Source organism: Aulostomus chinensis, chromosome 4 (assembly GCF_037954235.1).
Source record: "Aulostomus chinensis isolate RoL2024-O1b breed Wild chromosome 4, RoL_Achi_v1.0, whole genome shotgun sequence".
Taxonomy (NCBI): Eukaryota; Metazoa; Chordata; class Actinopteri; order Syngnathiformes; family Aulostomidae; genus Aulostomus; species Aulostomus chinensis.
The window spans coordinates 15,857,213-15,882,093 of NC_141323.1; the positions used below are offsets into that span (position 1 = coordinate 15,857,213).

General features: G+C 39.7%; 1 protein-coding gene across 1 annotated transcript in view; it reads right to left on the reverse strand.

The window, feature by feature from the left end:
* col7a1l (collagen type VII alpha 1-like) overlaps positions 1–24,881 on the reverse strand; it is a 61,160-nt gene that overhangs the window by 35,775 nt on the left and 504 nt on the right. Inside the window, exons 2-29 of the mRNA XM_086202067.1 lie at positions 20,737–20,927; positions 16,855–17,035; positions 16,315–16,474; positions 13,564–13,657; positions 11,755–11,928; positions 11,477–11,640; positions 9,873–10,002; positions 9,648–9,764; positions 9,351–9,506; positions 9,025–9,141; positions 8,794–8,940; positions 8,563–8,682; positions 8,205–8,363; positions 7,039–7,152; positions 6,731–6,880; positions 6,294–6,431; positions 5,821–5,967; positions 4,833–4,952; positions 4,214–4,360; positions 3,379–3,651; positions 3,151–3,290; positions 2,622–2,745; positions 1,633–1,776; positions 1,340–1,530; positions 1,003–1,083; positions 835–852; positions 726–752; positions 522–584 (exon numbers count right to left, since the gene is read on the reverse strand). Coding sequence (XP_086058193.1) covers positions 522–584; positions 726–752; positions 835–852; positions 1,003–1,083; positions 1,340–1,530; positions 1,633–1,776; positions 2,622–2,745; positions 3,151–3,290; positions 3,379–3,651; positions 4,214–4,360; positions 4,833–4,952; positions 5,821–5,967; positions 6,294–6,431; positions 6,731–6,880; positions 7,039–7,152; positions 8,205–8,363; positions 8,563–8,682; positions 8,794–8,940; positions 9,025–9,141; positions 9,351–9,506; positions 9,648–9,764; positions 9,873–10,002; positions 11,477–11,640; positions 11,755–11,928; positions 13,564–13,657; positions 16,315–16,474; positions 16,855–17,035; positions 20,737–20,812 — 3,672 coding nt within the window. The 5' untranslated portion in view covers positions 20,813–20,927. The remainder of the gene's footprint in view (positions 1–521; positions 585–725; positions 753–834; positions 853–1,002; positions 1,084–1,339; positions 1,531–1,632; positions 1,777–2,621; positions 2,746–3,150; positions 3,291–3,378; positions 3,652–4,213; positions 4,361–4,832; positions 4,953–5,820; positions 5,968–6,293; positions 6,432–6,730; positions 6,881–7,038; positions 7,153–8,204; positions 8,364–8,562; positions 8,683–8,793; positions 8,941–9,024; positions 9,142–9,350; positions 9,507–9,647; positions 9,765–9,872; positions 10,003–11,476; positions 11,641–11,754; positions 11,929–13,563; positions 13,658–16,314; positions 16,475–16,854; positions 17,036–20,736; positions 20,928–24,881) is intronic.

A 24,881-nucleotide genomic window follows, 5' to 3' on the forward strand; every position in this document is an offset into this window, starting at 1 on the left:
CGAGTAGCTTCTGAAATCACATTTTTACTTGCCTATGAGCTCAGTATACAACCCTTGACATCAGCAGGTCTCAAATGGTGGGCTGGGACCCAAAAGTGGGTCGCTGAGCTGTTTTGAGTGGGTTGTGGATTTGTGCGTAGGAAAAAAAAAGTTTAAGGGAAAAAGTCTGGAAAGAGTTTCTGATCCTGTGCTTTTAATTTGAAGGACTTGTATTGACCACGATGCTAGTGTGCATCCAGTAGAATTCAGCATTTGTAAACACTGAATACCTTCATACAATATCTTACATCAAAGAGAAAGATTATGAAGTGCATCAAGGCTGCTGAGAATGTTGAAAAAGGCTGCTAATGTACACAGTCATGGTGATTCAATCCATTCTAAGTAAAACAGATACAGGCAAACAGACAAAATATAGAAATGGCAATAACAGTAATACTTGCAGCAGTGAGTAGTGTGTTTGCGTTTGTGTGTGTACTTGTTTATGTGTGTGTGTGTGAGTGTGGGTATACTCTGTTTCTTACCCTCTCTCCCTTCTCTCCTTTGGAAGTGAAAGGATCATACTGTCCAGGACTTTGCCTAAATCTCTACATAAAAAGTATCATTGTTTATTGTTGTAGTCGATGAGACGAAAGTTAAAAGACATGGGAATACATTATAAAACAATACAAGAAAGAAATTTGTCACTGAAAAGAATTTATGTTGTAAGAAATTTAAATCAAACATACCAGACCTCCAAGACCAAGACCATCTCCCTGAAAGAAAAAGTGACATCATAAATGCATATTTAGCGATTTTGAAATCTCTTTAATCTTGAACACTTGAAATGTTACCCACCTTTTCTCCTTTCTGGCCCTAGAAAAACAAACAATAAAATTTAAAGCTTTTAATCAAAACCATTCAAAGAAGGGAAGGATATCGTGTGTATGATCACATTAAATAATTAGTATTTGCTCACAAAAGAAAAAGAGAATGAGGAGAATTACGCTTCTGCGAAGTACCAACCTTCACACAACGGGAAGAGCAGGGACCCTGAGGCTTGGCCTGCTCTGCTGGGTCTTCAGTTGGATTGTCCAACTGAGCAACCTGAAAATGAAAAAGAGGAAGATTAAATGCATTACCGACTAGTTAAAAACATCTTGAAAAAGTGACTTAGACTTTTCAGATGTTTGCATAATCAATCTGCTGCAGTAACAACCTTAACTTCTCTGATGCCCACATTCAGTCCTGTATAGATTCGTTTGTGTTTAGATTTAATTTTGAGTGATACACGTGCCTACAAATCATAATGATAAAAATTCACGAATAATGTTTGATGTTTCCGATTAAATTTGTCCCCGACCTCATCTTCATGTAGTTTGAACTCGGAGAGGAGCTCTTCACTACAGATGCTTCTAATAAACTCTCTTTCGATGGAAGGGAAGTCATCAAAGGTTGGTGAATAGAAGATATTCTTGTAGCTGCTGGGAGCTGCTATTTTTGTCAGCTCCTCAATGTCTGCATTAGCCACTCCAACTGCCAGGACGCTGACACCTGCACAGACAAATTTAATTCAGGAGTCAACATACAGATGTATGGAATACTTTATGAAGAATTTAAAATACAAACCAAGGATATTTTGGAGGAATGACTTACCCAGAGCACGTGCAATTCTGGAGGGTGGTACCACGTTGTCCTGGGCCCTGCCGTCTGTTATCAAAACCAGAACGTGGGACACATCCTGCCTCATTCCAAGAGACTCCTGAAACAGTTCCTGAAGAACATAGTTGATGCCTTTTCCTAGGGTAGAGAAGTACATTAAGAATATTTATATATAGATTATTACTCCAATAATGTATACCGGTACTTAATTAATACTTAATTGGACCAGCACTGAATTGTGGTCCAACACTGATGTCATCTTTCAGCCCAAGCGAGTCATACATATATCTAAATCAAGCAAAGCCTGACTGTTTTTGTTTTTTTGGTACATCAGTAACTGACATGGGTCATTTAAACACATAAAAAAAGATTATAGTTATGTCTGTACCTAGTCTGTCAGATCCCACTTCACACAAGTTCAGCGAAAAAGTGGTCTCTTCCTTTTATTGCTGATATCAAGACAAATGTATCTTTATAGAACAAGTCATACCACCAGCAATCCAAAGCTCTTTACAGAGGAACAAATGACCGCGTAATACCAGCTAGCAATCAGAATAAAACCAAACAGAAGCACACATGATAAACAAACAAGCAGAGAAAGTTTATGGGGCTAAATTTAAAGGTGGGGTTTGTTTTGCTTGATTTTCATGTGGGAACATTGTTTCATGTCAAGTCTTTTTTGATAGACAGTTAAGCAGCATGGAAGATAAAGGTAACCCTAGCGATGGGGGATCAGGATCAGCTGAAGCTGTCTTCCAGACCTGCACGCAGTACAGTACAGTAATCCAGTCTGCTCAACATCAAGTCTTATAAATAAGCTTTGTGCTGCTCTCTGAAACAAATGCATAAAAATGCGCTTGCATTTTTATGTTTCTTTATGTAATAGATGTCCTGGGCTGTGGGAAATTACTTTGACAGCAAGGCCTCAAAAGGCGTCATTTTATTATATAAGGGGACAAAGATAGTGTACATTTTTTACCAACCTGTTCTGGTGTTGCCGCCTCCATAGCGAAGCCCTCTGAGGGCCCTCAGCACAGAGTTTCGGTCTTTGTAGTCACTCAGTCTGAACTCAATCCGAGGTTCATCACTGTAATGAACCACAGCTACCTGAGAGGAGATTGATGGAAAAAAAAGGTACATCATTAAAAAAATTATTTTCTTGACTTCTATGTTTAGAATGGCACTGCAATTATGTATTTGGTTCAAATCAATTCTTCTATGATGTTATTTTTGCATGTTTATGTGCTGTTGCCTCATCCTTGGCTTCTGCCCTTTCTGCTAATGTTGCAACCCAATTCTGCTTCTGCTTCTGCTTTCGGTGAAAGATTTTGTGCACTATGTTCCTGTTAATGATACTGACCTTCAAGCAGCTATTATTAAGAATCACAACCATTTGTAATTGTCCTGTCACATTAGTCAAACGAAAACAAAAAAAGAACCTTCAAGTATATACCCCCAAACCATAATATCATCACAAGAGACTACAAAGAAAGCTGTTGTTGTGTGACTAACTTGCACGCCTTGAGGACCAATGACAGGGAAGTAGGTGGCCACCCGGAATATAAAGTCCTTCATCTTGATAAAGTTGTTAGCGCCGATGCTGGAGGATTCATCCACTAAGAATACGATGTCTGCTTTGGTTTTACCACACGCTGACAAAACACAATACAAATACAAAGACATAATTCATGTCCTGATTAAATATCATATAAATTACGATGAGCAGTCCCGCAGAAATACCTGATCTTGGTACAGCTGCTGTCTCTGTGTTAAATGTGGTTAATTTGAGGGAGGTGACAGCTGCTCTCGTTTCAGTGACACTTGGCTTACGAGGGGGCTTCTTTGTGGTTATGGTTTTAATTGGCGGTGCAGGAATTGGTTGGCGGGTGGTCCTGGTGGCTTTTTGAGTGATGGTTGTGTTGGCGATGGAGGCGGACCTTGAGACAGTTGTAATACGAGGTGACGCTGTGGCTGGTACAGGCGGGACTGTTACCACTGGAGGATCCTCTCCCACTGAGGTACATAGAAACAGAATTTACCTTTAAAAATAAAAATAAAAACTGACTAACGTGCTCACATTTCTAGGCTTTTCCTTCATCTGACATCCACCCTGCTCCTGCAACACACAACAATGGTCTACCTGCATTGTCAATAATGTTGCTCTTCACACTCTGTTGTTTATGTTGACTTCATTTCAAAGAATAACAATTGAATGTGACACTTACATGCACCCTGACCAGTTGTTAAATTTGGTCCCTGTATAGTGTGATCTGACTGCAGACAAACCAGATTGTTTTTCCTGTCAGCACCGTTATTTGCAAGTGATGAGATCACACAAAAGTGGCAAACATCCAAAGAGAAAATTGGTTGTAAATGACACAAAAGACACGTTCAGACAGGGATGCATCTACAGAAATCTAATTCAAATCAGATTTAAACCACCTTTAAATATCGTGTAGGTCAGATTTCGTGTGGTTTTTAATTGTTCAGTTATGTTAAATCAATCTGGCTACAATCTGGAAATGCAAAGAGTCAGATTAGTTGTTTCCAAGAGCTAATTGAAGTCCCAGCTTACGTATTCTCTGGTACACGGTGCTTATTGGTCCTTCCACTTCTCCATACAAAGGCTTGATGGTGAAAATATATGTTCTGCCATATAGAAGATCAGTGATTTTATAGGAGGAGAAACCAGGACCCAGTGTCTCTGTTTTAGTGTCTAACACTGAAATGGAAACAAAGAGGTTATTTCAATTTACACAGGAATAACTGAGTAATGACGTTTTATTTCCATGACAAGTAAACACAGCTGTTCTATCAAATGTTCTGCATGGGACTGTAACTTGCCTCAGTACTAAAATTACAATTTCCTGACAAATAATGTTTGAGATAAAATGTGAATATCATTATTTTTTATGTTTCCCCTTTAAACAGAAGAGTGCTTCTACTGAGACTCAAGGCGCATTGCAATAACACATTCGGCTAAATATGTTCAAGCTCACAAGGACTATAAAACAAATGATTGCCGTTAACTCCAAACCCATTCAAACTAATATTGATTTCTCAGACAAATGCAATTTTTAACCAAAAACTGTAATGACTGAGCTGAAAATGTCCGGCAATAAAATTCACACTGAACAGAAATTAAACTGTTACCATGATGGTTATCATGGTGAACTAATCTGTTCACTATTCACCTGAGATGTGCCTCCAGGAAAGAGAGTACCCAGAGACGCCTGCCACACGAGTCCAGTTCAGGACAGTGCTGGTGTCAGTCGTGTTCAGGGCAGCAAAGCCAGTCACTTTTGGGAGATCCACTGAAACAGAAATGAAGAGTGGACACTTAGAAGCTACATCCATGCATTCTCTCAGTACTACAGTAAGTTTAAAACACAGAAAAACTATACTTGGGCTCTTTTCTTATAATGAATCTAATGAAACAGTCGAAATTCACAATTGTAGTTATCTAATAATAATTTGAGTAAATAAAATTCCATTATACTGTATAATTTCTTTATATACTTTTCTACACCGTTAAGGAAAATTACCATGAGTGCACATTCTCAGAATCGTCTGTTTACCCATGAAATTCATGTCAGAATTCACCATCGTGAAACTAAAATTAATGGCAGACCACATGATTCCAGACAACATAAACATCTAATAAAGTAAATCAGTGTTAACAAGAGAGGATTTATCTCAGTCGGTCTTAATTAAACCACATATACCATCATATGCAGGTATTTGTGAAGCAAATATCCATGAATTCTCTAAAAAATTTCTGGCTTTATTTATTTTCCCAAAATTTTTTGAGGTCTATATCATGCAATCTAAATAGGTCTATTATCAGACTGATCAGCTGGATCTAATAGATGGGTGCACTGACATGAATACAGGAAATATAAGTGTGATATGCAAATACATGAGATATAACGGGAGAATAATGTCAAACCAAACACTAAAACTGGAGTGGGATGTTGTCATTTGCTTTCACTTGAGTAACAGGATCACTGTGACTCTAAAGCCGTCCGCTTGATATTAATTTAGAAAAACTGAGGAGGCTTTTATACGGGTGGCTGTCTTTGACAAATTACATACTTCAGTTGTACAACTGAAGTATTTATTTGACAAACCCCTCACTGGTTAAGACCAGGTTTCCCGCAGTTTGGGTCAGGCAGGACTCACAGGTGCGTGCAGTGATCAGGACTGGACTTCCCTCCCTGGTGCCCACCATAGGGGACAACTGGATCTTGTACGCTGAACTCTCACGCAGGTTCTTAATAGTGAAGGTGGTGGAACCAGCAGGGGCCGTGTGAGACTTCTCATCACCCCCTAGAGCAAGGAGTAATAAATATGGCTTGTTGAGCTCATCAGAGGGGGAAACAGTCGCACAAAGACTTTATGATTCACGTGAGTCTAATATTCTGAGGGATAATTACCCATTATGCAGGGTAACTGAAAAATGATGCAAATTACAGGGGGGAAAAAAAGTCATCATGTTCATCAATAAAATTGAAAATTATGTCAGCTGAATTAGATGTGACAGTGGGAATAATATCTTAAGCAGGAAGGAGTAAAAAGGTGTCGTTGCACATGTATATTACATGAGCACAAGCATGTTTTTGCCTATAAATGGGACTAAAGAACTGTGCTCTCACCAAGGAAGGGGACCCAGGAGATTTTATAACCAGACACCCCTGAGGTTTTTTTCCAGGACAGAGTGAAAGAGTTGACTCCGATATCCACAACCTTCAGCTCTTTGATGGCTTGGATCGGTTCTGAGCCTGAGACAGCAGCTAAGTAAAAACAACAAACAAATTCTTACATTTTGATTTTATTTCATTTCTTGAAACTGTGTCAATTTAAAACCAAAACACACTGGTACAATTAAAAAAAAATGGCACGTGGTTTAATAATTAAACTCTACCACCGACAGTGACTGAAGTGACAAAAACAAGGAACTGTGGTTATAGTGGAACGACCAAAGACGCCACCAGGGTGCCATGGCTCAGGATTTAATTCCACAGTACTGTTAAGATCAGAAGAGGAATGATGATTTATTAAAATAAACCGAGGCCCTAATTCAGTTCAGTACCTGTGAGTTGAGATAAGGAGATTTCTGGTCCCTCTGTGTTGCCGTATAATGCACAAATGGTGATTGTGTAGGTGGACTGCGGAGTCAGCTCTTCGATACGATGGAAGAGAACACTGCGGTCCAAGTAGCGAGACTGGGGGCTGCTATCATCTGCAAGCACGGAGATGAACACACAATACAAATACGAAAATAATATCTGTAAAGCTTTGCAATGAAGGCTCCCAGTTAGGACTTACAAATATTCCCCAAATAGATCTAAAGAAGGGCCAGAAAAGAAGAAAACATGTAACAGATATATAAATAAATACCTGTGTTCCAAGAGAGCTTATACTCTGTAGCTCCGACGATGGAGCTCCACTCCACATCTATTGAGGTGCTGGTGTAGGACGTCACCTTAAAGTTGGATACGTAGCCCAAAGGAGCTGAGAATGAGAGAGAGGACACATCAAAACTGTGTGCACTCATTTAAATGCATTTTTTGTATTAATTACAGATTCTACACTTCATTTTGGAAGTTAACCAATTACAGTAACAGTAGATTTAGATATTGGGGAAAATGATGGTTGATATATTTGGCCAATTTTGTTCATTTTTTTCGTTCGTTTGGCCAGTTTTGTCCATTTTTTCATCTAATAAAAAACATTCAATAAGTGATCCAAAATTGCTCAATCTGCACTGCATTACTAAATGAAGACATAGCAACGAAATAAATTTCCACAGGTAATTAAAAACTAAAATTTTAAAAAATAAAATAAACTTGTAATTATAAAAACATGGAATCAAAATTGGGCGGAACAGTAGTGCAGTGGTTAGCACTGTCGCCTCACAGCAAGAAGGTTCCAGGTTCGAGCCCTGGCTTGAGCATGGGATCTTCCTGTGTGGAGTCTCCATGTTCTCCCTGTTCCTGTGTGGGTTCTCTCTGGTACTCCAGCTTCCTCCCACAGTCCAAAGACATCATGAGGGGACGAGGCTGATTGATACTCTAGATTGACCGTAGGTGTGGCTGTGAGTGTGAATGGTTGTCTGTCTCTATGTGTTGGCCCTGTGATGGACTGGTGACCCTTCCAGAGTGAACCTCTCGCCCGAAGGCAGCTGGGATAGGCTCCAGCCCCCCCGCAGCCCTTAACAGGATAAGTGGTAGAAAATGGATGGATGGACGGAATTGAAAAAATCTTTTGTACACCTAGTAGTACATTACAGCATCTCCTTGTTTCTCAGAAGGGAAAAATATGTAAACTTATTCATGTAAATAATTGAGTGATGTTAGTGTTGAAGCAAGTTACTGAGTAATGCCAATTATTGGCCTGATTAATCAGCCAACCAATTAATCGGTTGACCTCTATATACCCTACTATAAAAGGAAACAGGAAGATTAAGGAGCGTACAAATTAACAAGAATTAAATAATGCGCAGTACAGTATGACAAGAGGCTAGCTACATGAGTACTGCGGATGAGACTGACACTTGTACTCACATGTTCGAAAGGTAGCAGAGATACCGGGTCCAACCACAGATCCAAACAGCACGTAGAGAGTTAGGACGTACTCAGTATCATAAACGACGTTCTTCAGCTGGTACTCCGTGGTGCTGCCATTCAGAGCCAGCTGTCTGGGACGGTCCCGACCCACAAATTCTGAAAATAATTTTAGTCAGTCACATGGTTTCTTCTTTCAAATGCTGTAAATGTTGGCTCTGATGCAGCTTCTTTTTAATTACAATATTTTTATTTCATCAAAGTGTGACACAGCATCTTTTTTAGGTCAGTTTTTTCATAAATATTTAGAAATGTAATATCTACTGTAGTTTTGGTGGAGGGAAAAAAGAAAAATCACCTGGGGTGGGTCCCCAGGCCAATCTGTATCCTGTGGCTCCAAGAACACTGTTCCAGGAGACAACAGCAGTACTGGTGCTCACAGCTGATACCTTCAGAGTCTGAACTGCACTGCTTTCCACTGGTACAGAGAGAGGAAAACAAGGTGAGGCATGTGTCTTCTGTTTGCTTTGTTTCTTTTTTTTACAACTACAATGTTCTTGTGTCGTTTTTTTTTTTTTTGGATAGTTACATGTCTCGGCTTTGGTGGTTGTGACAGGTCCCTCAATGTCTCCAAAGACGGGGTTCATGGTGATGGTGTACTCAGAGCCTGGGTGGAGGCCCTGGATCATGTAGAAGTTAAAGGTGTCCCTGAGGTTTATGTTCTCTATGTGGCCATCTTGAAGACACACAGAAGCATGAAGAACCTTAAAAATGTCCTTTTAGGCTCTAACAAAGGTAGTGTAACAGTAAACCAAAGTACCTGGGGAGGACCATGTCAGACGGTATCCTGTAGCACCCCTAACTGAAGTCCACCTGGCCTGGACAGTGTCTGTAGTAGCATTCTGGACCAGTAGCTGTTGAACTGGTACTAGCTTCACTGTTACAGCCACACAAACACACATATAAATGACGTATTACAGTTTAGTTTATTCACAAAATGAGAACGTTACATCAGATTTTCTATACGATGAAACGTCGAAAGAAATGAGAGCTTTACTTATGTAATAGACCAAATGGTGACCAGTATTTTTCTCTAGAACAACATCACCCTACTCTGGATATAATATGGTACTACATTTAACTTACATGTCTTGCCCACTATTGAAACAGGTTCGCTTGGTCCTTGGGGGTAAACAGCATAAATACTAATGGTGTACTTCTTGTCCTCCTCCAGGCTGTCAATCACATGTGAGAAAGCATCTCCAGGGAGCAGCTGCTCGTAAGTAAATCCTGGTCGGTTGGCTGCAGAAACATTCCCAGATGGATTGAAAGAAAGATTATTTTGCCAACAAATACAGGACTTTTTTATTCAAGCTTGGAATAAATTGCGGCTTCAGTTCTTTTTCTAAGTAACAATATTTATATTGTGGTGTCTCCTCATACATCTGGGGATGAAAATCTTGAATCCGTTGAGCTTTCCAAGAGGAGGAGTCCAGCCCAGACGTAGAGAGAACAGACCCTCCTCAATGACACGGAAGTTGGACACCTGAGGCAAAGGAGCTACGAGACAGAGATTGTTGCTCAGGGAGAGGCAGTGTAATCCAAGATAGATGCAGGAATCTCTGACAATTATCTAGCATATGTGCATCAGTGGTTTGTGGAACCCACTTGTCTGGGCGGCGATTGTTGCAGAGTCTCCTATGAGGCTGGGGTAAATAGCATACACGGTGAGGGAGTAGTCAGTTTTAGGGTTCAGACCCATCACCACCGTCGTCCCCACATCTGCCTTCAGATCAATCTGTTGCACACAGAATATTCAAAAAAAAAAAAAAAAAAAAACTAGGATTGAGTGAGGAAAGAGGAGAAAAGAGCAGAAAAAAACTAGTACAGTGATGCGGCCCCCCGGACGCCTATTTGTGGCCCCCAAACTATTATTCGTTCACTGTGTGTTTTACTTGGGTCAGTGCATCAAGGCAGGGTGGTCATAGGGAGGTTTGGGAGGTTTCCCAAATGGCTGGTCTGGCTGGAGTGTTTTTTCTTTCTTTTTTTTTTTTTTATAGCCCACATTTATATTCCACCCTGCCCTCACGGCTGCAGCACATACTGACAGGTACACCGATAATCCACAAGTGACCGCACTTCTACTTCACTCCCACCCCCACCCCCCGGGACGCGATCTCCTGACCAGGACTTGTCTCTGTGCCAACGATACACAGACAGCCTGTTACTGGGTCACTCAGAGTTCACTGCTGCGGGGCGCAATTTTCTAACTTTCACTTTCTTTTTGGAGCAGTTTTTAAAATTGTAATCAGTTTGTTAAACTGACAGGGACATTTGGTTGGATTCTAGCATCTCTGTTAGTTTGGAATTCCAGAGATGTTTGACTCACCATAGGACAGAGATACATTTTTCCTTCTTCCCTGTGGTTCTTTGTGTTTATAGCTAAAAAGAAAAGTGTTCTTAACCCCCTCCTGACATATTTGTTTTGGATTCATGACAGGGGTCATGTTTTGTTTTATTCAACTATTCATTTTAATTTATGTCAAAATGGAAATTACATTTTATTTTAGTATGTATTTTTATTGTTGTTTTGAATGAGAAGGGCCTTTTGTTTTGAATATTACAGTATTATCCCATGTGGCTTGACCGACTTCAACAAATGGACCTTTGACTTATTGAAAAAAAATCTTTGTGGCCTTTTAAGGTTTGTATTTGAGTACCTCTGCTTTAGTAAATCAGCAGCGTTCTTATTATTTGTTTTTACTCCAGGCTCACAACCTCCACACAATCCCCATCATGTTCAAATTAAACAGCAGGTTGTGCCTTGCAACAGTGCAGAATCGAAATTATTCCTTGCATGTCTCTGTGACATAATTAGCATAGAACTGCTGTGTCATTAAGAAAAGGATTATACAGAAACTCCGTTGCATGAGCAGAGCTGGAGAAATGGGCATCACTGCTGATTGTATAATGCGATGTTGTATACTATGAAGCATCATACATTTCACATTTGAAGTGTCGTTTTTACATTTGCAAATTCATAAAGAGATACTTATCTCTTGATATAGGAAAAGGTAATATTAATGACAGCGGATGGACACATATTTGTGTCGTACAGCAGGAAGACTCATAGTGGCATCTTATATTGGACACATCAATTATTCCCCCTCATAACACTCAGCCCTCAGTACACATTTCCTATCATGAAATGATTATTTGGAATTCATTTCAGTAATAATATTGTGACACATAATGTCATGATGCATATGCACCTGTCTCTGCTGTGAATGGAGGAGTTGTCCTTTTGAGCTGAGAGGGATGACCAGGAGTCGATACCCTGTGACATCACCGGTGGCCTGGCTCCAGGTCAGTCTGAGGGAATCGTGCCCCAACTCACTGACCTGCAGGTCTCTGGGACCCACAACATGCTCTTCCACTTGAAATGGCAGACATTTTGGATTAAATTCAATTCACAGTTTCCAAATTAAATGCAAACAGCAGTAATTTTGTATAAATAATGCTTCTTGCTCTCATATGTGCATCTGCTCACCAGGCTGGAAAGTTTTCACAGGACGAGGCGGCTCAGAGGCAGTGAAACACACTCTACGGGACAGTTTGAGGAGAACAGGCTCCAGCAGAGAGTAGTCAGCCCCCATCAATAGGTGCTCTTCATATGGCTGTGTCACAATCCTCCTCAACTCTGATTCATCAGCTCCTCTAATCCCTGGTCAAAGGATTAAAACAAATGAATACCAATGTTAGTGCAACACCTACACTGGTGTTTGCGCTGGGCCGGGGCTCATGGGCGGGTAATGAGTGCCCTCTATCGGGCTGCAAAATGCTGTTAAATTGAAATTCAGACTTTACAAAGGAAATTTTTTTCAGTAAAGTATATTATTCATATAAAAAAAAAATCTGGTGGGAAGTATACGGTACGTTCCAACCATATAAAGTTGCTAAAAATATTAAAAACATTTTTTAAAAAGTCAGTAAAGTAGACTATTCATATAAAAGAAATATGATGGGAAGTATACGGTACGTTCCAACCATATAAAGTTGCTAAAAATATTAAAATTAAAAATTCTTATTTCCATCTTCAAACAACAACATCAGTTTGACAGTTACAGCTATGGTTTGGAAAACAATGGAAAAGTAGTACTTGAAGCATGTTTACTATATTCATATACTATGTTTATTGTGTTTATATAAAATAAAACAGTTAAAGAGTGTTGTTGGATTTCACTGATACACCTGAAATGATTTATCAGAAATAGATTGATGAGAATGAATGAGCCAAGCTAATTTGAAACCTTTATAAATATACAAGTATTTATATGTGAGACAAAGTACAGAGGGTTGAGACCCCTCCATCTACAGTTATTTTGGTGTAGTGCAGAATTTATACCACTTGGGGGAGCTGTTGCATTTTGAAGGATTTCATTTTAATGAACATAGAGACTTAATCGAAGGTTTTCCTGTGCATATCTCAAGTATTACATCTATTTGTTCAGTCCCAGTCTGTGGTACTGGTTCCTGTCAAACACCTGAAAAAAGCCCTGTGTGGAGAGGGAATATCTTCATGAAAACAGGGGCAGATGAGCCTGCTAAAAGAACGAGTTCGATACATTTGGACTCTGGACAAGAAGTGTTAACTTAGTGGTACTTTGATGAACAAAACATGCGAGAAAATGAACAAAGCAGCACATACAGACTTATTGTTTTTGCACTAGCAGACAAGATGCACATGGACCTTCACTACAGCGGTGATGAAACATGGAGCAGTCCTCTGTGTCAGAGGTGCAGATGGGCGACACTGAATCGCCTAATGAAAAATGCCTGCGATTACTACCCGATCGGCTAATGAGCAGTAATTATTGTTCCGCTCCCAGCAAGGAAACTAGGATGTGTGTGCTCTTGCATATGTGTGGAACAAAAAGTGAGAGAGGGGAAGGTGAAGCGAGTAAACTTGTGGGTAGAGAGCGGTGTGTATTCATGAGCAGGGAGAAAGGCTTAAGTGTCTCTGCTGAGCAACACACGGTATCAGAAAACACATCTTTACAGTACAGGAGCTGAATTAATCACCTTATTCTAACATACATATTTAGTAGATGTTAGCACATACAGACACTGCATGTAGCTGTGCGTGCGCATGTGTGCGTGAGTGTGTGTGTGTGTGTACTGTTCAGAAAAGACTCACCTAGACTCAAATATCTATACTGAAACCAATGAATTCAAATGTACAGGACATGAATTTCTAACGGCAAACAGTGCTGATAAGACGGCAGAGCTTGGATAAAATCTGAAGGGGCACTGCAGTGGGGATGTTGAAGGAATTCACAATATCATGCTGCACACTCACCTACTGCAAAGAGTGAAATCCCATTGTCAGCTACTGCTCTGGCTGCAGAATCGAACTGGTCGTCAGAGCGTCCGTTCGTGATTAAAACAACAACCTGCGCAGTAATGAGGCAGGAAATGAATGACATGGTATTACCTTTCTCACTCACTCCATTTTTTTTTTTATGAAGTTAATGTGTGTGATTTCATATGAGCAGGTTATTATCATTCACATGCTGGTTTCCGCATACAAATGAAGAAGAGGTACAGCTATGCTGCATTACACCTGCAAGCAAATGATGTTAACACAGAGGAACGTTCACATGACCTTGATGAAGAAATGGCATCATGTCACATTAGACTGAGACAGCATCCACATTAACCATGAAAGATCACTTATCCTATCCAGAGCAGTGTCTTATTAAGATTATTGATCAAATCTTGGAAGACACGCTGCTTGTGATCATGACTGCCACACCAAGGAGGTCATGCTTTCGCGGTTAAAAACTAAGAGGCAGATTTTCACCAAACTTGTTGGAGGTATATATGGTTCAAGGAAGAATCCAACAAATTTGTGGGCAGTCATAGCGCCACCTGGCGGCAACAGGAAATGTTTTTTTTTTTTTTTAAACACTTCAATATTCTCTTCTTGGTGGGTTCCATCTAAGATTTGCTCACAAATAACTTACAAACTTGGTGATGAGTTACTGTGCAGGATGTGAAGTTTTGGCAAATGGTTTTATCATGGCAAGGCGGCCAATTTTGATATTTCACCATCGAACAGAAACTTCTTACAACTGGACTCCGCATGGTAAGATCTTTTCTAATCCTCACCCATTTGATAAAGACTTCCGGGAGGTGGATTTAAGTCGTAGTACCACCCAGTGGTTACAGATGTAAAAGACGTCATACAACTGACATCAAAATTACAGCGTTGTCTTCACATGATGTACAGCAACATTATAATTAGCCTGTATTCTCTAGCACCTCCTAGTGGATGCAAGAGGTGATATTAGTGCTACAGTGCAGCATCAGTCCGCCACTCTTGCTTTCGATTGATTTGGGCTGTGAGTTAGCATGAGTAGAGGTTTAATTCGCTCTCTGAATGCTCCCTAGTTTGGATAATATATCATGTGTGTATGGAGTTTTGGCGTTTCTATTGTAATTGGCATTTAAAACCAATGTGCCGTCTCTGTTTTTCTTTTGGAGCGCTTACATTCGTGTCCTTATATTTACTGTTTTAATGGGCATGCTCATAATAGTTTTTGCTGCACTTTTAAACATTTTGTCTTGAATTATATGTTAAATTTTGACAAGTTTGTAGTGGAAGTTTAGATTTACCCATCCACGCAATACTTCATTTACACAGAACACAACGATGCTTCTAAAAACCATCACAGGTAATTTTTATACTTAAGCTCATAATTGAATCCATCATCTAACAGTCTGAACCAAAAAAAAGTGTAATTCAAGAATGCTGGCCTGGAAACTGAGACAGACAATTTGCAAATTTCAGAAAATTTACTGAGTTCTTTGAAAGTTCACCCTTCAGTCAAAGAAGAGGGGGTTGGAAAGCATCAATATGCGATTGTAGCTTCTTCTTTTTTGCATGTACCCCGGTGGTACAAATTCAATATATCAACCTAATCCTCAATCCTCTACCTTCCCACGTCAAGTGTGCTGCTGCAAAAATGATTCACACACGCAGAGATAAAGAGCTGATTGGAATGCTAACCAGTTGTGTTGAGACTGAAGCTACAGCATAAGACTGGTACAAAAAGAGAGCACGGGAAAAACACATTTTGGTATTTGCCAAGTTTTTTACTAACTAGTTTGGTTTGGAGATTAAAACATGCTTCATACATTATCTTTAAGGAGCGTGTCACAAAGAGAGCCAGATTCAGCATCTGCGACTATTTGCGCTTGTCATCAACAGACATTCAGCCAAAGTTTGGCATCATTTGAATTTTTTTCCCACTTCTTCAAAACAAAACAAAATCTGTTGTAGCTTGCTATCAGAATTATTTTAGATTTGTATTCCAAGCAAGAACCCATAGCCAGATTCACAATGGTGTGCAATGTTCCTGGGAGTACAAATGAAGACTCCTGAATAGTTATCTCTTTTCTCATGGAGGTAGAACTTAAATACATGTTGGTGGCCAGCTGGCATCAGCAGTTTTAGCTGTCTGAAGTGTAATTTAAAATAGCTTCCCCGTAGCATTTGGATCCACACTTTGTTGTACTGTGGAATAATAAGATTTGAGCATTGTAGTTTAGAATATTTATGAAAGAGGTTTCGTTCAGAATAATCTCCTTTACCTCTGTTTTCATTAAAGAAAATATGACTGTTGTAAAAGCCCTACAGAGCCGAACATGCCGACATTTGGAATATAACCCATATGGACAGATACAAGGGGTAGTGGGGGGGAAATTCACTGAAGTAGAAGAAGAAGTAGAAGAAGTTCCTGATTCTTATTTATTCCTGAATCGATACATCAAGACTAAAATGGTCTTGCTTTGGTTCTTTTTCTGAATTGTTTTTCTTTTTTGCACCCTGAGATACAACAGTAAAAGCTTAAAGTTGCAACTGACAGTTAAGCTTACTTCAAAATCAATTAAATATTTTTAATCTACTGTACATCCATATCCGCTTTTAGATGCAGGTCAGGATAGTATGAGGCAAGTTCCACTTTATGTGCAGGATGTTAATTGGAAGAATCAGGAACTTGCCATCAATACTGTGGTTATGTCTTAACATGGTAAATCAATGTACCTTTGGGGTGTGGTCTCGACTAACAGCAGGGCTGAAAACAGGGTCTACCAGAAACTGGAGGGCATCACCAATCCTCCTGGATCCACCTTCATAGGGGAGGCCTCTGATGGCTCTGAGCACCTCCTCCATGGAGCTGTAATCTGTTAAAGCAATCCTCATCCTGCAATATTACAGAGAAAGATATAATTGAACACTCAAAATAAGAATTGGATACATTTTTACCCCCCTGAGATTGTATAGAAGCACTGCAGAATTTTCCTGGTGGCATTAAAAACAAGAAGTGACATAAAATGGGACATTCCAGACTTTAAAAACATGGCTGCAAACTACAGGTGAAGGTGAAAATAATGTTTCCGTAGAGAACAAGGACAACTTTCCAAGAAAGTTATAAAACTTGATCATCTTGACAGCAAATAAGAGTGCTTTAATATTGGGATAAAACTGTTACCAGAAGAGTTACAACAAAAGTTAATAATTCATAAATAAAAAGGGGCTTCTGTTTGAAGCCTGCAGTAAATCTAAATGAAGTCTGTGTTTTACCTCGGGACATCCCCGAAGACTGTGACTCCAAAGCGGACCCCCTCATCTCCGATCACGCTGTCCATGAAGGACGAGACCATGGCTGAGATGAAGTTTTTAACACTAGAGAAGCTGGTCTGACCCACACTCCATGACTCATCCACCAGAAACACTATGTCTGCCTGCACCACCGTCCTGCATGCTGAGGAAAGAAGAATTATTTTTTTGTACAAAATGGTTACAAGTTTTTTTCCCCAATTTCTTCAAAAAAATCCTAAATAGGTGTTTTACTTTAAAATGTAATACAAAAACTGATTTGACAAAAATCCAAAGAGAGGCTGAATGTTTGTTGTGTGCTAAAATTTTATTCCATCTATTGCCACCAGATGGCAGTCTTGTTCCACAATGTTGACGGGCTCTGCGTTCCATGCCTCTGTCATGCAGCCAGAGCCACACAAATTCCCATGAATTTTTAATGAGACAGAAGTCAGCCAAAGAGACTATCAATATTCCAAGCACTCGAGCAATAAAACTTTAGAACAGCAATGAGGAACACTTAGAATAACAAGGTAAACACACCCAAAAACCAGGGTCAGCCCCCTCGCCCAAGTAAACATTTAACATTAAAGGCTCTGCTGTGTTTGGAGAAAGATTCTTGAAGATGCACACATGTACAGTACCAGGATGCACATACAATGAAATGTGCTGTGTCTGTAAACATCCTTCGAGTCAATATTCTGGCACTACATATGCAATAAACCATAGTGACAACAGCATTGATTAGAGCGAGTGAATAAGACACCGCTGATTGTTCTGTAAGCAATAATTCAGAATCGCTGCTGCCCTCTATTACATTACCATACTTTCTCTCCTCCATTACACTCCCCCTCCCGTCTTCTTTTGGCAGCAATCCCAGGATTCACTGGAGGTGACATATGTCTCTAGCCCATAGCGACCTAACATTATGCTCTCCCTCACACATTATACATTTCTGGCTGTGCACCAAAGAAACAAAATATCTTTGTGAATAACATTTTTGGATCCCTCTCCTGCAGAGCTATAATGTCATGTAAGTGGATCTATCACTGGTGTTTGAGATTCAGTTAAAAGCCACAAATTCACACACCATCACCGTATCATACACAAGTGGCCGCCTTATTTATTGAGTTTTCTACTCCATAGATTTCCCTGAAACATGATGGTGATTTTGACCAAGAGAGCAACTGGAGGCTGGTTCATGTCAGACAGACAGACTGAAGTGGAAAACACGATCAATTATCCAGAAGTTTGTCTGTCTAAGCTTGCAGGTGTGAACCACAAGCCTATGATAAGGAGACAACGCATGCTGAGGGATTAGGATTGGTTTTCTTGAAGGTTATCTATGCTTGATATCTCTGAAGTTGTGTAAAGCTCTGTGTTGGACCACCATTGATTTCCACACTGGATGTAGTTCAGCTGGTAAAGCATATGCTACAGAAAAGTCTCCTAGGTTAGAAATAACTCTAAGGGATAACAATGCATTACTGCAATCGGGTCAAACAAGATCGAGAGAGGAAAAAAAAACTGAGTGCACAGGTCTGAGAAACAAAAAGAGCCAAAAGGTTTAGATTTCATCTAGATAAATGAATGTAAACATTGTTGTTAGCAGAACAGGAAACGAAATGGGATAGCAGTAATTCACAGAGAAGCATGTAAAGTGGACTGGACAGGGTAAATGGTAAAAAGGCTTAATATTGACAACGGGTTAGTCTGGTAGATTTACCTTCCTTAAGCAAAAGCATAGGCAGAAGTATAAAGTCAAACTGACTTCTTGGTCAAACATCAGGAGGGATTCTGAACTGGCAGGCTATCTTCTACAATGTGTCAACACCTCACCACATGATTCAGTACAGTCTGATCTGACTTGAATAAACTACAAACATAGTTTTCTTATATGTCTGCAGCCCAGTATATCTTGCTTCCTCAATCGATCCCACTTAAAAGTGTCCGGGATCGATTACAGACACGAAAGCAGACAAGGATGTAGAGGGCTAGATACAACAATGACTGAGGGAGTATTCTCCTTGCAACACATTCTGACTGACACCTATAATGCTTTAATGGCGCTATCATTTTTGATATAGAACTCCATGTATTCAGGTTAATTTCAGCAACCAACTCGCACCCGCTGGATGACTTGTTTCACAATTTGGACTTAAAAAACAGACTGAAATTAATAGAGAATGCAACAACAATATCTATCACAAAACAAAAGATCTCTTCCCTCAGAATCTGCTTGTACTTTGACTACTTTAATATCCCATCTCCTCCATCTTCATCTTCATGGCCTCCTCTGTCAGCCATCCTGCCCCTGCTCAAAAATACAACCATGATGTATCTATGATACACAAATACAGGCCAGTGTCGTACCTTCCTTTTTCAAAGGAAATGCTTTACAAAACACATTTTCTATTTGTAAAAGCAATATTTGATGTTGTTAATGACCTCACTGCAAACCCTGGTCTCCTTCAATGTTCTTTCTGATAAATATCTCTCGAGTACCACAAGGGTCAATCCTTGGCCCACTACCTTTCAATCTACACATGAGTCTACATGGAAATATCCTTGAAATATCCTATCATACACTAGAATTTATACACAGAGAACACTTAACTTTCTCAGCCCAAATGACATAAATTGCAGAGGAGATATATCGTTATTCATAACTGTATGAAAAAAAAGCTTGGGAACTAAACAAGCAAGAAATATTATGAATTGGACCCAGCGAACAGCGGTGGGAAAATAGCTTTGATATCTGTTATCACACACTTAATGAGCCAGTTAGCAGGTAAAAGCCAGGGTATCATCCTGCACATCTTCCTTAGCCCCCATCAATGTAAACTAAAGGCCACTCAGAACATGCATACCTCCACCAAGAAAACTCCAGAAAACCCAATGTAGAAAAAGCACTTATTTGCTATTTCCAACAGTTCTGCACCAAAATTTCATTGGAAAATAATTTTTTTTGGGGCCTAATCCTGCCAACAAGTAAATAGGAATAAAAACATTATTTCCTTGATGGAGGAAAATATTACAGGTTCATCATGCATTCAGTTTGAACCACAAAAAAAAAAATTCAGCCATTTCATCACTGTGTTGTGTTCTCAGCTTCTATCTGCTGCCTCCAAGTGGCACAAAATTTGAATGCTGGTTTAGGCTGGTAGCTTGTTTTTTTTACCATGTACTTTGTCTTGTGTGGAATATAAAACTCAAGGCCCTTGAAGTCCGCAATACCCTCAAATGATGGATCTACATGTGTACTGATACTGTCAAGCATAAACAATGGTAACTGTTTGAAAGAATCAGCAACTTAAAATATGGCCTTGGGCTATTTTTGTCCTTCAGTAATTCTGCCCAACAACTTTCTACCAACCACATTCCAGGTGGGTGAAAAAAAAAATCTAACTTTTGATTGGCTGATTTGACCTTTGGGCGACATCCAATAGATCTGAAGCTTAGGTTCTGTATCTTGGGGGATGGGTTTGACAGGTTGGAAGACAGAGTGCTGTTCTGTAACGTTACATGAGGCCAGCAGATGTTTAAATTCCCGGACTAGATACCGTCTGAAGAGAAAGCAGAGCTCGAATAGTGTCGGTCTCATTTGCCAATCCAGGTGTAGAGATTTAACAGTGAAGCACGTGCCCAGACTGCACCTGCCCTTTCTTTGACCACAGTAGTCTTATAATTTATAGGCTAGATAATAAACCAAAAGATATGGCTTTAAAGCAATGCCACAATGCAGTATTTGGCACTTTTTAAGAGAGCAAAAAACAGAAAACGAAAAAGCTGATGCACTGACTGAAAAGCATCATGATGTGTGTGTGTGTGTGTGTGTGCGCGAGTGTGTCGAATGATATCTAATACCTTCAGCTTGTGCTGTGACACTTCGATGGGAGAGAGAAAGGGACAGGAGAAAGATCCAAATAGAGGAGTGCTCCATGCTTTTCCTCTCCCTCCTCTTTCTCGTTCGATCCACTCCAAGTTCTCCGCTTCACAAATCCACTTTGGAAATAGCACTCGGCAAATCATCAATTCCCTCTTTACTCTTCTCTTACCTAAAAGCAAACAAATGCACACAAATTGGAAAAGGAATAAACAAACATTTTGATTTGTGGGTCTAATGAACGCTTCCCAGAATCTTACCCTCCAGCAACACGATGTTAAATAAATATGTGTGCAAAGTTAGTTCTGACTAACCAGTACTGACAGGTAACAAGATTAGGTTTGCAACTATACATGCAAAGACTTATCTCAAATGCAACTTGGACAATTCACACGCTTAATAGCAATTGCAGTGGTTTCAATAATAAAGGTCAGTGTGGGTTAATGTAATGTGGCACGAGCTCCCTGTCACCATAGCAGCTTATGTTGTAGAGTTAGGTGAGGTCCCGCTCATCAGTTTGAGACTGACTGAAGCATTAAGCACTTACACTTGTTGAATTCATTTGCAAGGAAGCACATTCACAACTTGTTTGAAGTTCATTTAACACCAGCAAGGTAGCAGTTGAAATAGTAATGTATATTGATTGATTATATATTGATTTGCCCACCATAAAAATCCATCTTACAAACCCATTCAATCAGTGGAATACACCGTTGTGATTATAGTCAAATCTACTTGCGGTTTAATGATGAGGCAATGATATTGACAAGTATTTTAATTTACACATTCACACAGTCAGCATCTTTTTTTGCTACCCCAGCTTTGGCAGCAGCAGCTGGATTGTTTTTAGCGATCCTCAATGGATAAGCGGTGTAGAAAATGGATGGGGGGTAACTGATTTATATTGCTCATATATGTTAATTCCTGTTGAGTGATGCAGCTTTGGGCTCCATGTTTCTGATTGGTCAACATCATCCCTTTTATGTGAGTGTAAATGCAGCTAGTTAAGGGAAAATCTGGGTTCACTTAAAGAGATATTTCAGATTTATTGAAGTGGGGTTGTGTGGGGGAGTAATTCATAGTACAGGTCTTAACATCAGTAGATGTGGGTCACTGCTACTTTGGTGCAGAGAGGTGGGAGAAGAGGCGTTGCAGAAAAATGTATATTATCCACCAAACAAGCAAAAAAATCCAGATCAGTTTAAACAAATGATATATTTGTAATATTTTCAAAGTTAAAAGAAAATCAAAGTCCTATTTTTTACAGAACAAATGCCAAGACTGTGAATACAGTTGGCAATTTGTAAAAAAAAAATTGTTGCAGCACAAGAAATCTGCAGTGTCCTGTTATCATCAGCTGTCTGTTGTAGTTTTCTTGGTGTTTCAGCACCAAGTTTGTTAGCATGACAGGAAATTTGAGTTAAAAAAGGTATATTTGAATGCAACATCAGGTCACATGAGGTAGCGTAGAACAGAGCAAGGTGCACACTCTGATTTCAAGATAATGGCAGATCTCGTGAGGAAGTGTGCTTTTTTTCTGAGCCACCAGTAATGCACAAGAAATTCCCGCTGCAATACTTCCAAAATCAACAAATTTCTGCTGTAGATGCGTGAGAGATGGGTGAATAGACTCTGACACTGACACAGAAACAAAGACAAATGAGCCTCATTGTTGAAAGAACTCAGCAATCTAGATGGAAGAAGAGCATAAGATGTCCATGGGAGGAAACAGAGGTAGAGTAAGGCTCTAGGATACAAATTCAGATTGATATGAGAGCCAACAACCCAAGAATGCAGTTAACGACTTGGCATAATACAATTTATATCACAGTTGCAAAGGTGTATCTTGCAAGTTGAATAAATAAGAAAGCACATCGCTTATTGCTGTATCTTCTGTGGCTAAAAAAAATAAACCCTTTTTCTTCTATGTGGAACAAGTAATAAGCAGCAGAGAAATGTAACAACAAAAAAAGCTACAACATCATTCAGTTAAGTGAACGTAATCAGCGCCTTAAGTAGAGAAAATCCAACACTTAAATCGGCAAACGACACCCTGGCAATCTCATCACGCAGCAGTAACGGATTATCCCATTTGAAATGAATCAACCTCCATCAGAGAGGCATTAACAGTGTTCTACTGTATGGAAATAGTAGTTGGTGCTGTTATGTTTTACATTAACTTGCTATCCCCCCACACGTCATGCAAATTTATAGGCATTACATCAAAGACAGGTCTGCCTTCACTCAACTACTACACATGAAATACAGATTTGTGTTAAAGATTCCAAATTCCATCTATCAAGCCATCCACCGACAATACATCACTTCAACGATAAGTGAATATAATAATAACACTATAAAAGTAAATCAGATCGATGGGAGGCAATAATAATTCAGTAAAAGTCCTCACAGTGATTTGACCATCTGGTCTGACACGGCTAGAATAGCTGAAGGCAGGTTTACAACCTGTGCAGATGTGAGTGAGAGCTGGCAGCAAGGTTTGAGCTGTAATGTAGCGCAGCCAAAAATACACTCCTCACATACCAATGCATATCTGTCTCTGCATGTATAGTATTATTACTAGAGTGCAGAGAGGACAAACTCAATCATGTGTGTTTCGATGAATGACAGCCACTACAGGAGTACCCAACTACCGGTATGCAGCCGTCCCCAAGCGGGGTTTTCAAAGAGGTTGGAGTTTTACGATGCTTCAATATCTTTAAAAATGTTTCTGTTTGTGCCATTTTGAAAAAAGCAGTTATAAAATTCTGAGGAAGCGCATTATTGTTTTACACGGACAATTGTCACAACTAAACCCCGCCCATTTCCCCCCCTCTAAATTGATATTTGAGCCGATCCACTACTCGTGAGGACACACAAACATAACTTGAAGCCTGACAAGATAGATTTTCATGTGATCTGGCGTATCAAGCTGCAACATAAAAAAGCAATTATCAGTTAGTTCTAGTTGAAGTGAGAAAAATGAATACATAAAAAAATAGAGAAGCTATCTTTTTATCTTCTGTTGAGCGAAAGAATGTTTCAGGTGAGCATAAGAAACACAAAGTTGTCGGGGTTTTACTGTTGCTTATGTCACCAACCAGACTCCATAAATGTCCATCTTTCAGGATAATAAAATTTATTGTTTAGCATTAAATACACCTGTGTGATAGCTGCATTTGAGAGATCATTGCCAAATACATAAATAGAAAAACTGAATGTCTATTTCGGCTGACACATCTATGTCAGAATGTTCTTACTCCCTAAAATCGGTATCTGCATCGGCCCCAAAAATCCCTGTATCGGTCGGGCCCTTGCCACTAGGACCTTAATGCAATGTTTGCTCTCATAAGTCATATACTCTGAAACATCCACACAATGATCCTGCATCAAAAACACTGAGTCATCTCTCACACTGACCACGCTGGGATCACGGTGTCCAGCCTCACCAAGTATGCACTGTGTCGGAGTCCTTTGGTTTATCACCATCCCGAAAGGATTAAATAATGTTACAAAATGGAGTTTAATGTCTCTGGCCCTCATACTCCCTCTCCTCTCTATCTCCTTTTCTCTGTCGCTCTCTCTCTCTCACACACACACACACACACTCGCTTACACATCACAGGCCTTGCAAGTCTAACTGCATGTCAGCTATTTCTACATAATGGCATTTTCCACCTCACCAATTTACTGGATGGATTATCCCTGTAGGTGGGAAACTGTTAAAGGCGTGCGCACACACACACACACACACACACACACACACACACACACACACACACACACACACACACACACACACACACACTCAGAAAGACATTGTATGATAGCAGATATTTTGGGGCCAACATATTTCAGATTTGCGCCTAAAAACACAGATGTTAACAAATAGCTCACAAGCAACAGGGAGCTGTTTTAATATCAACAAAACAGGCAAGTCTATGCACGGGTGGGGTGGGTGTGTGGGGGGGGGGGGGTCAACAATACATTCTGCTTAGTTTCATCTCATAACTAAACTTTTACAATCCCAACACCTTGTCTTTCTGAAATATATGACATCTTGATTTGCTTGTAAAATCTTTGCATGCAGAGAAGCATTCATGCAGGACACAAATGTTCATTAATT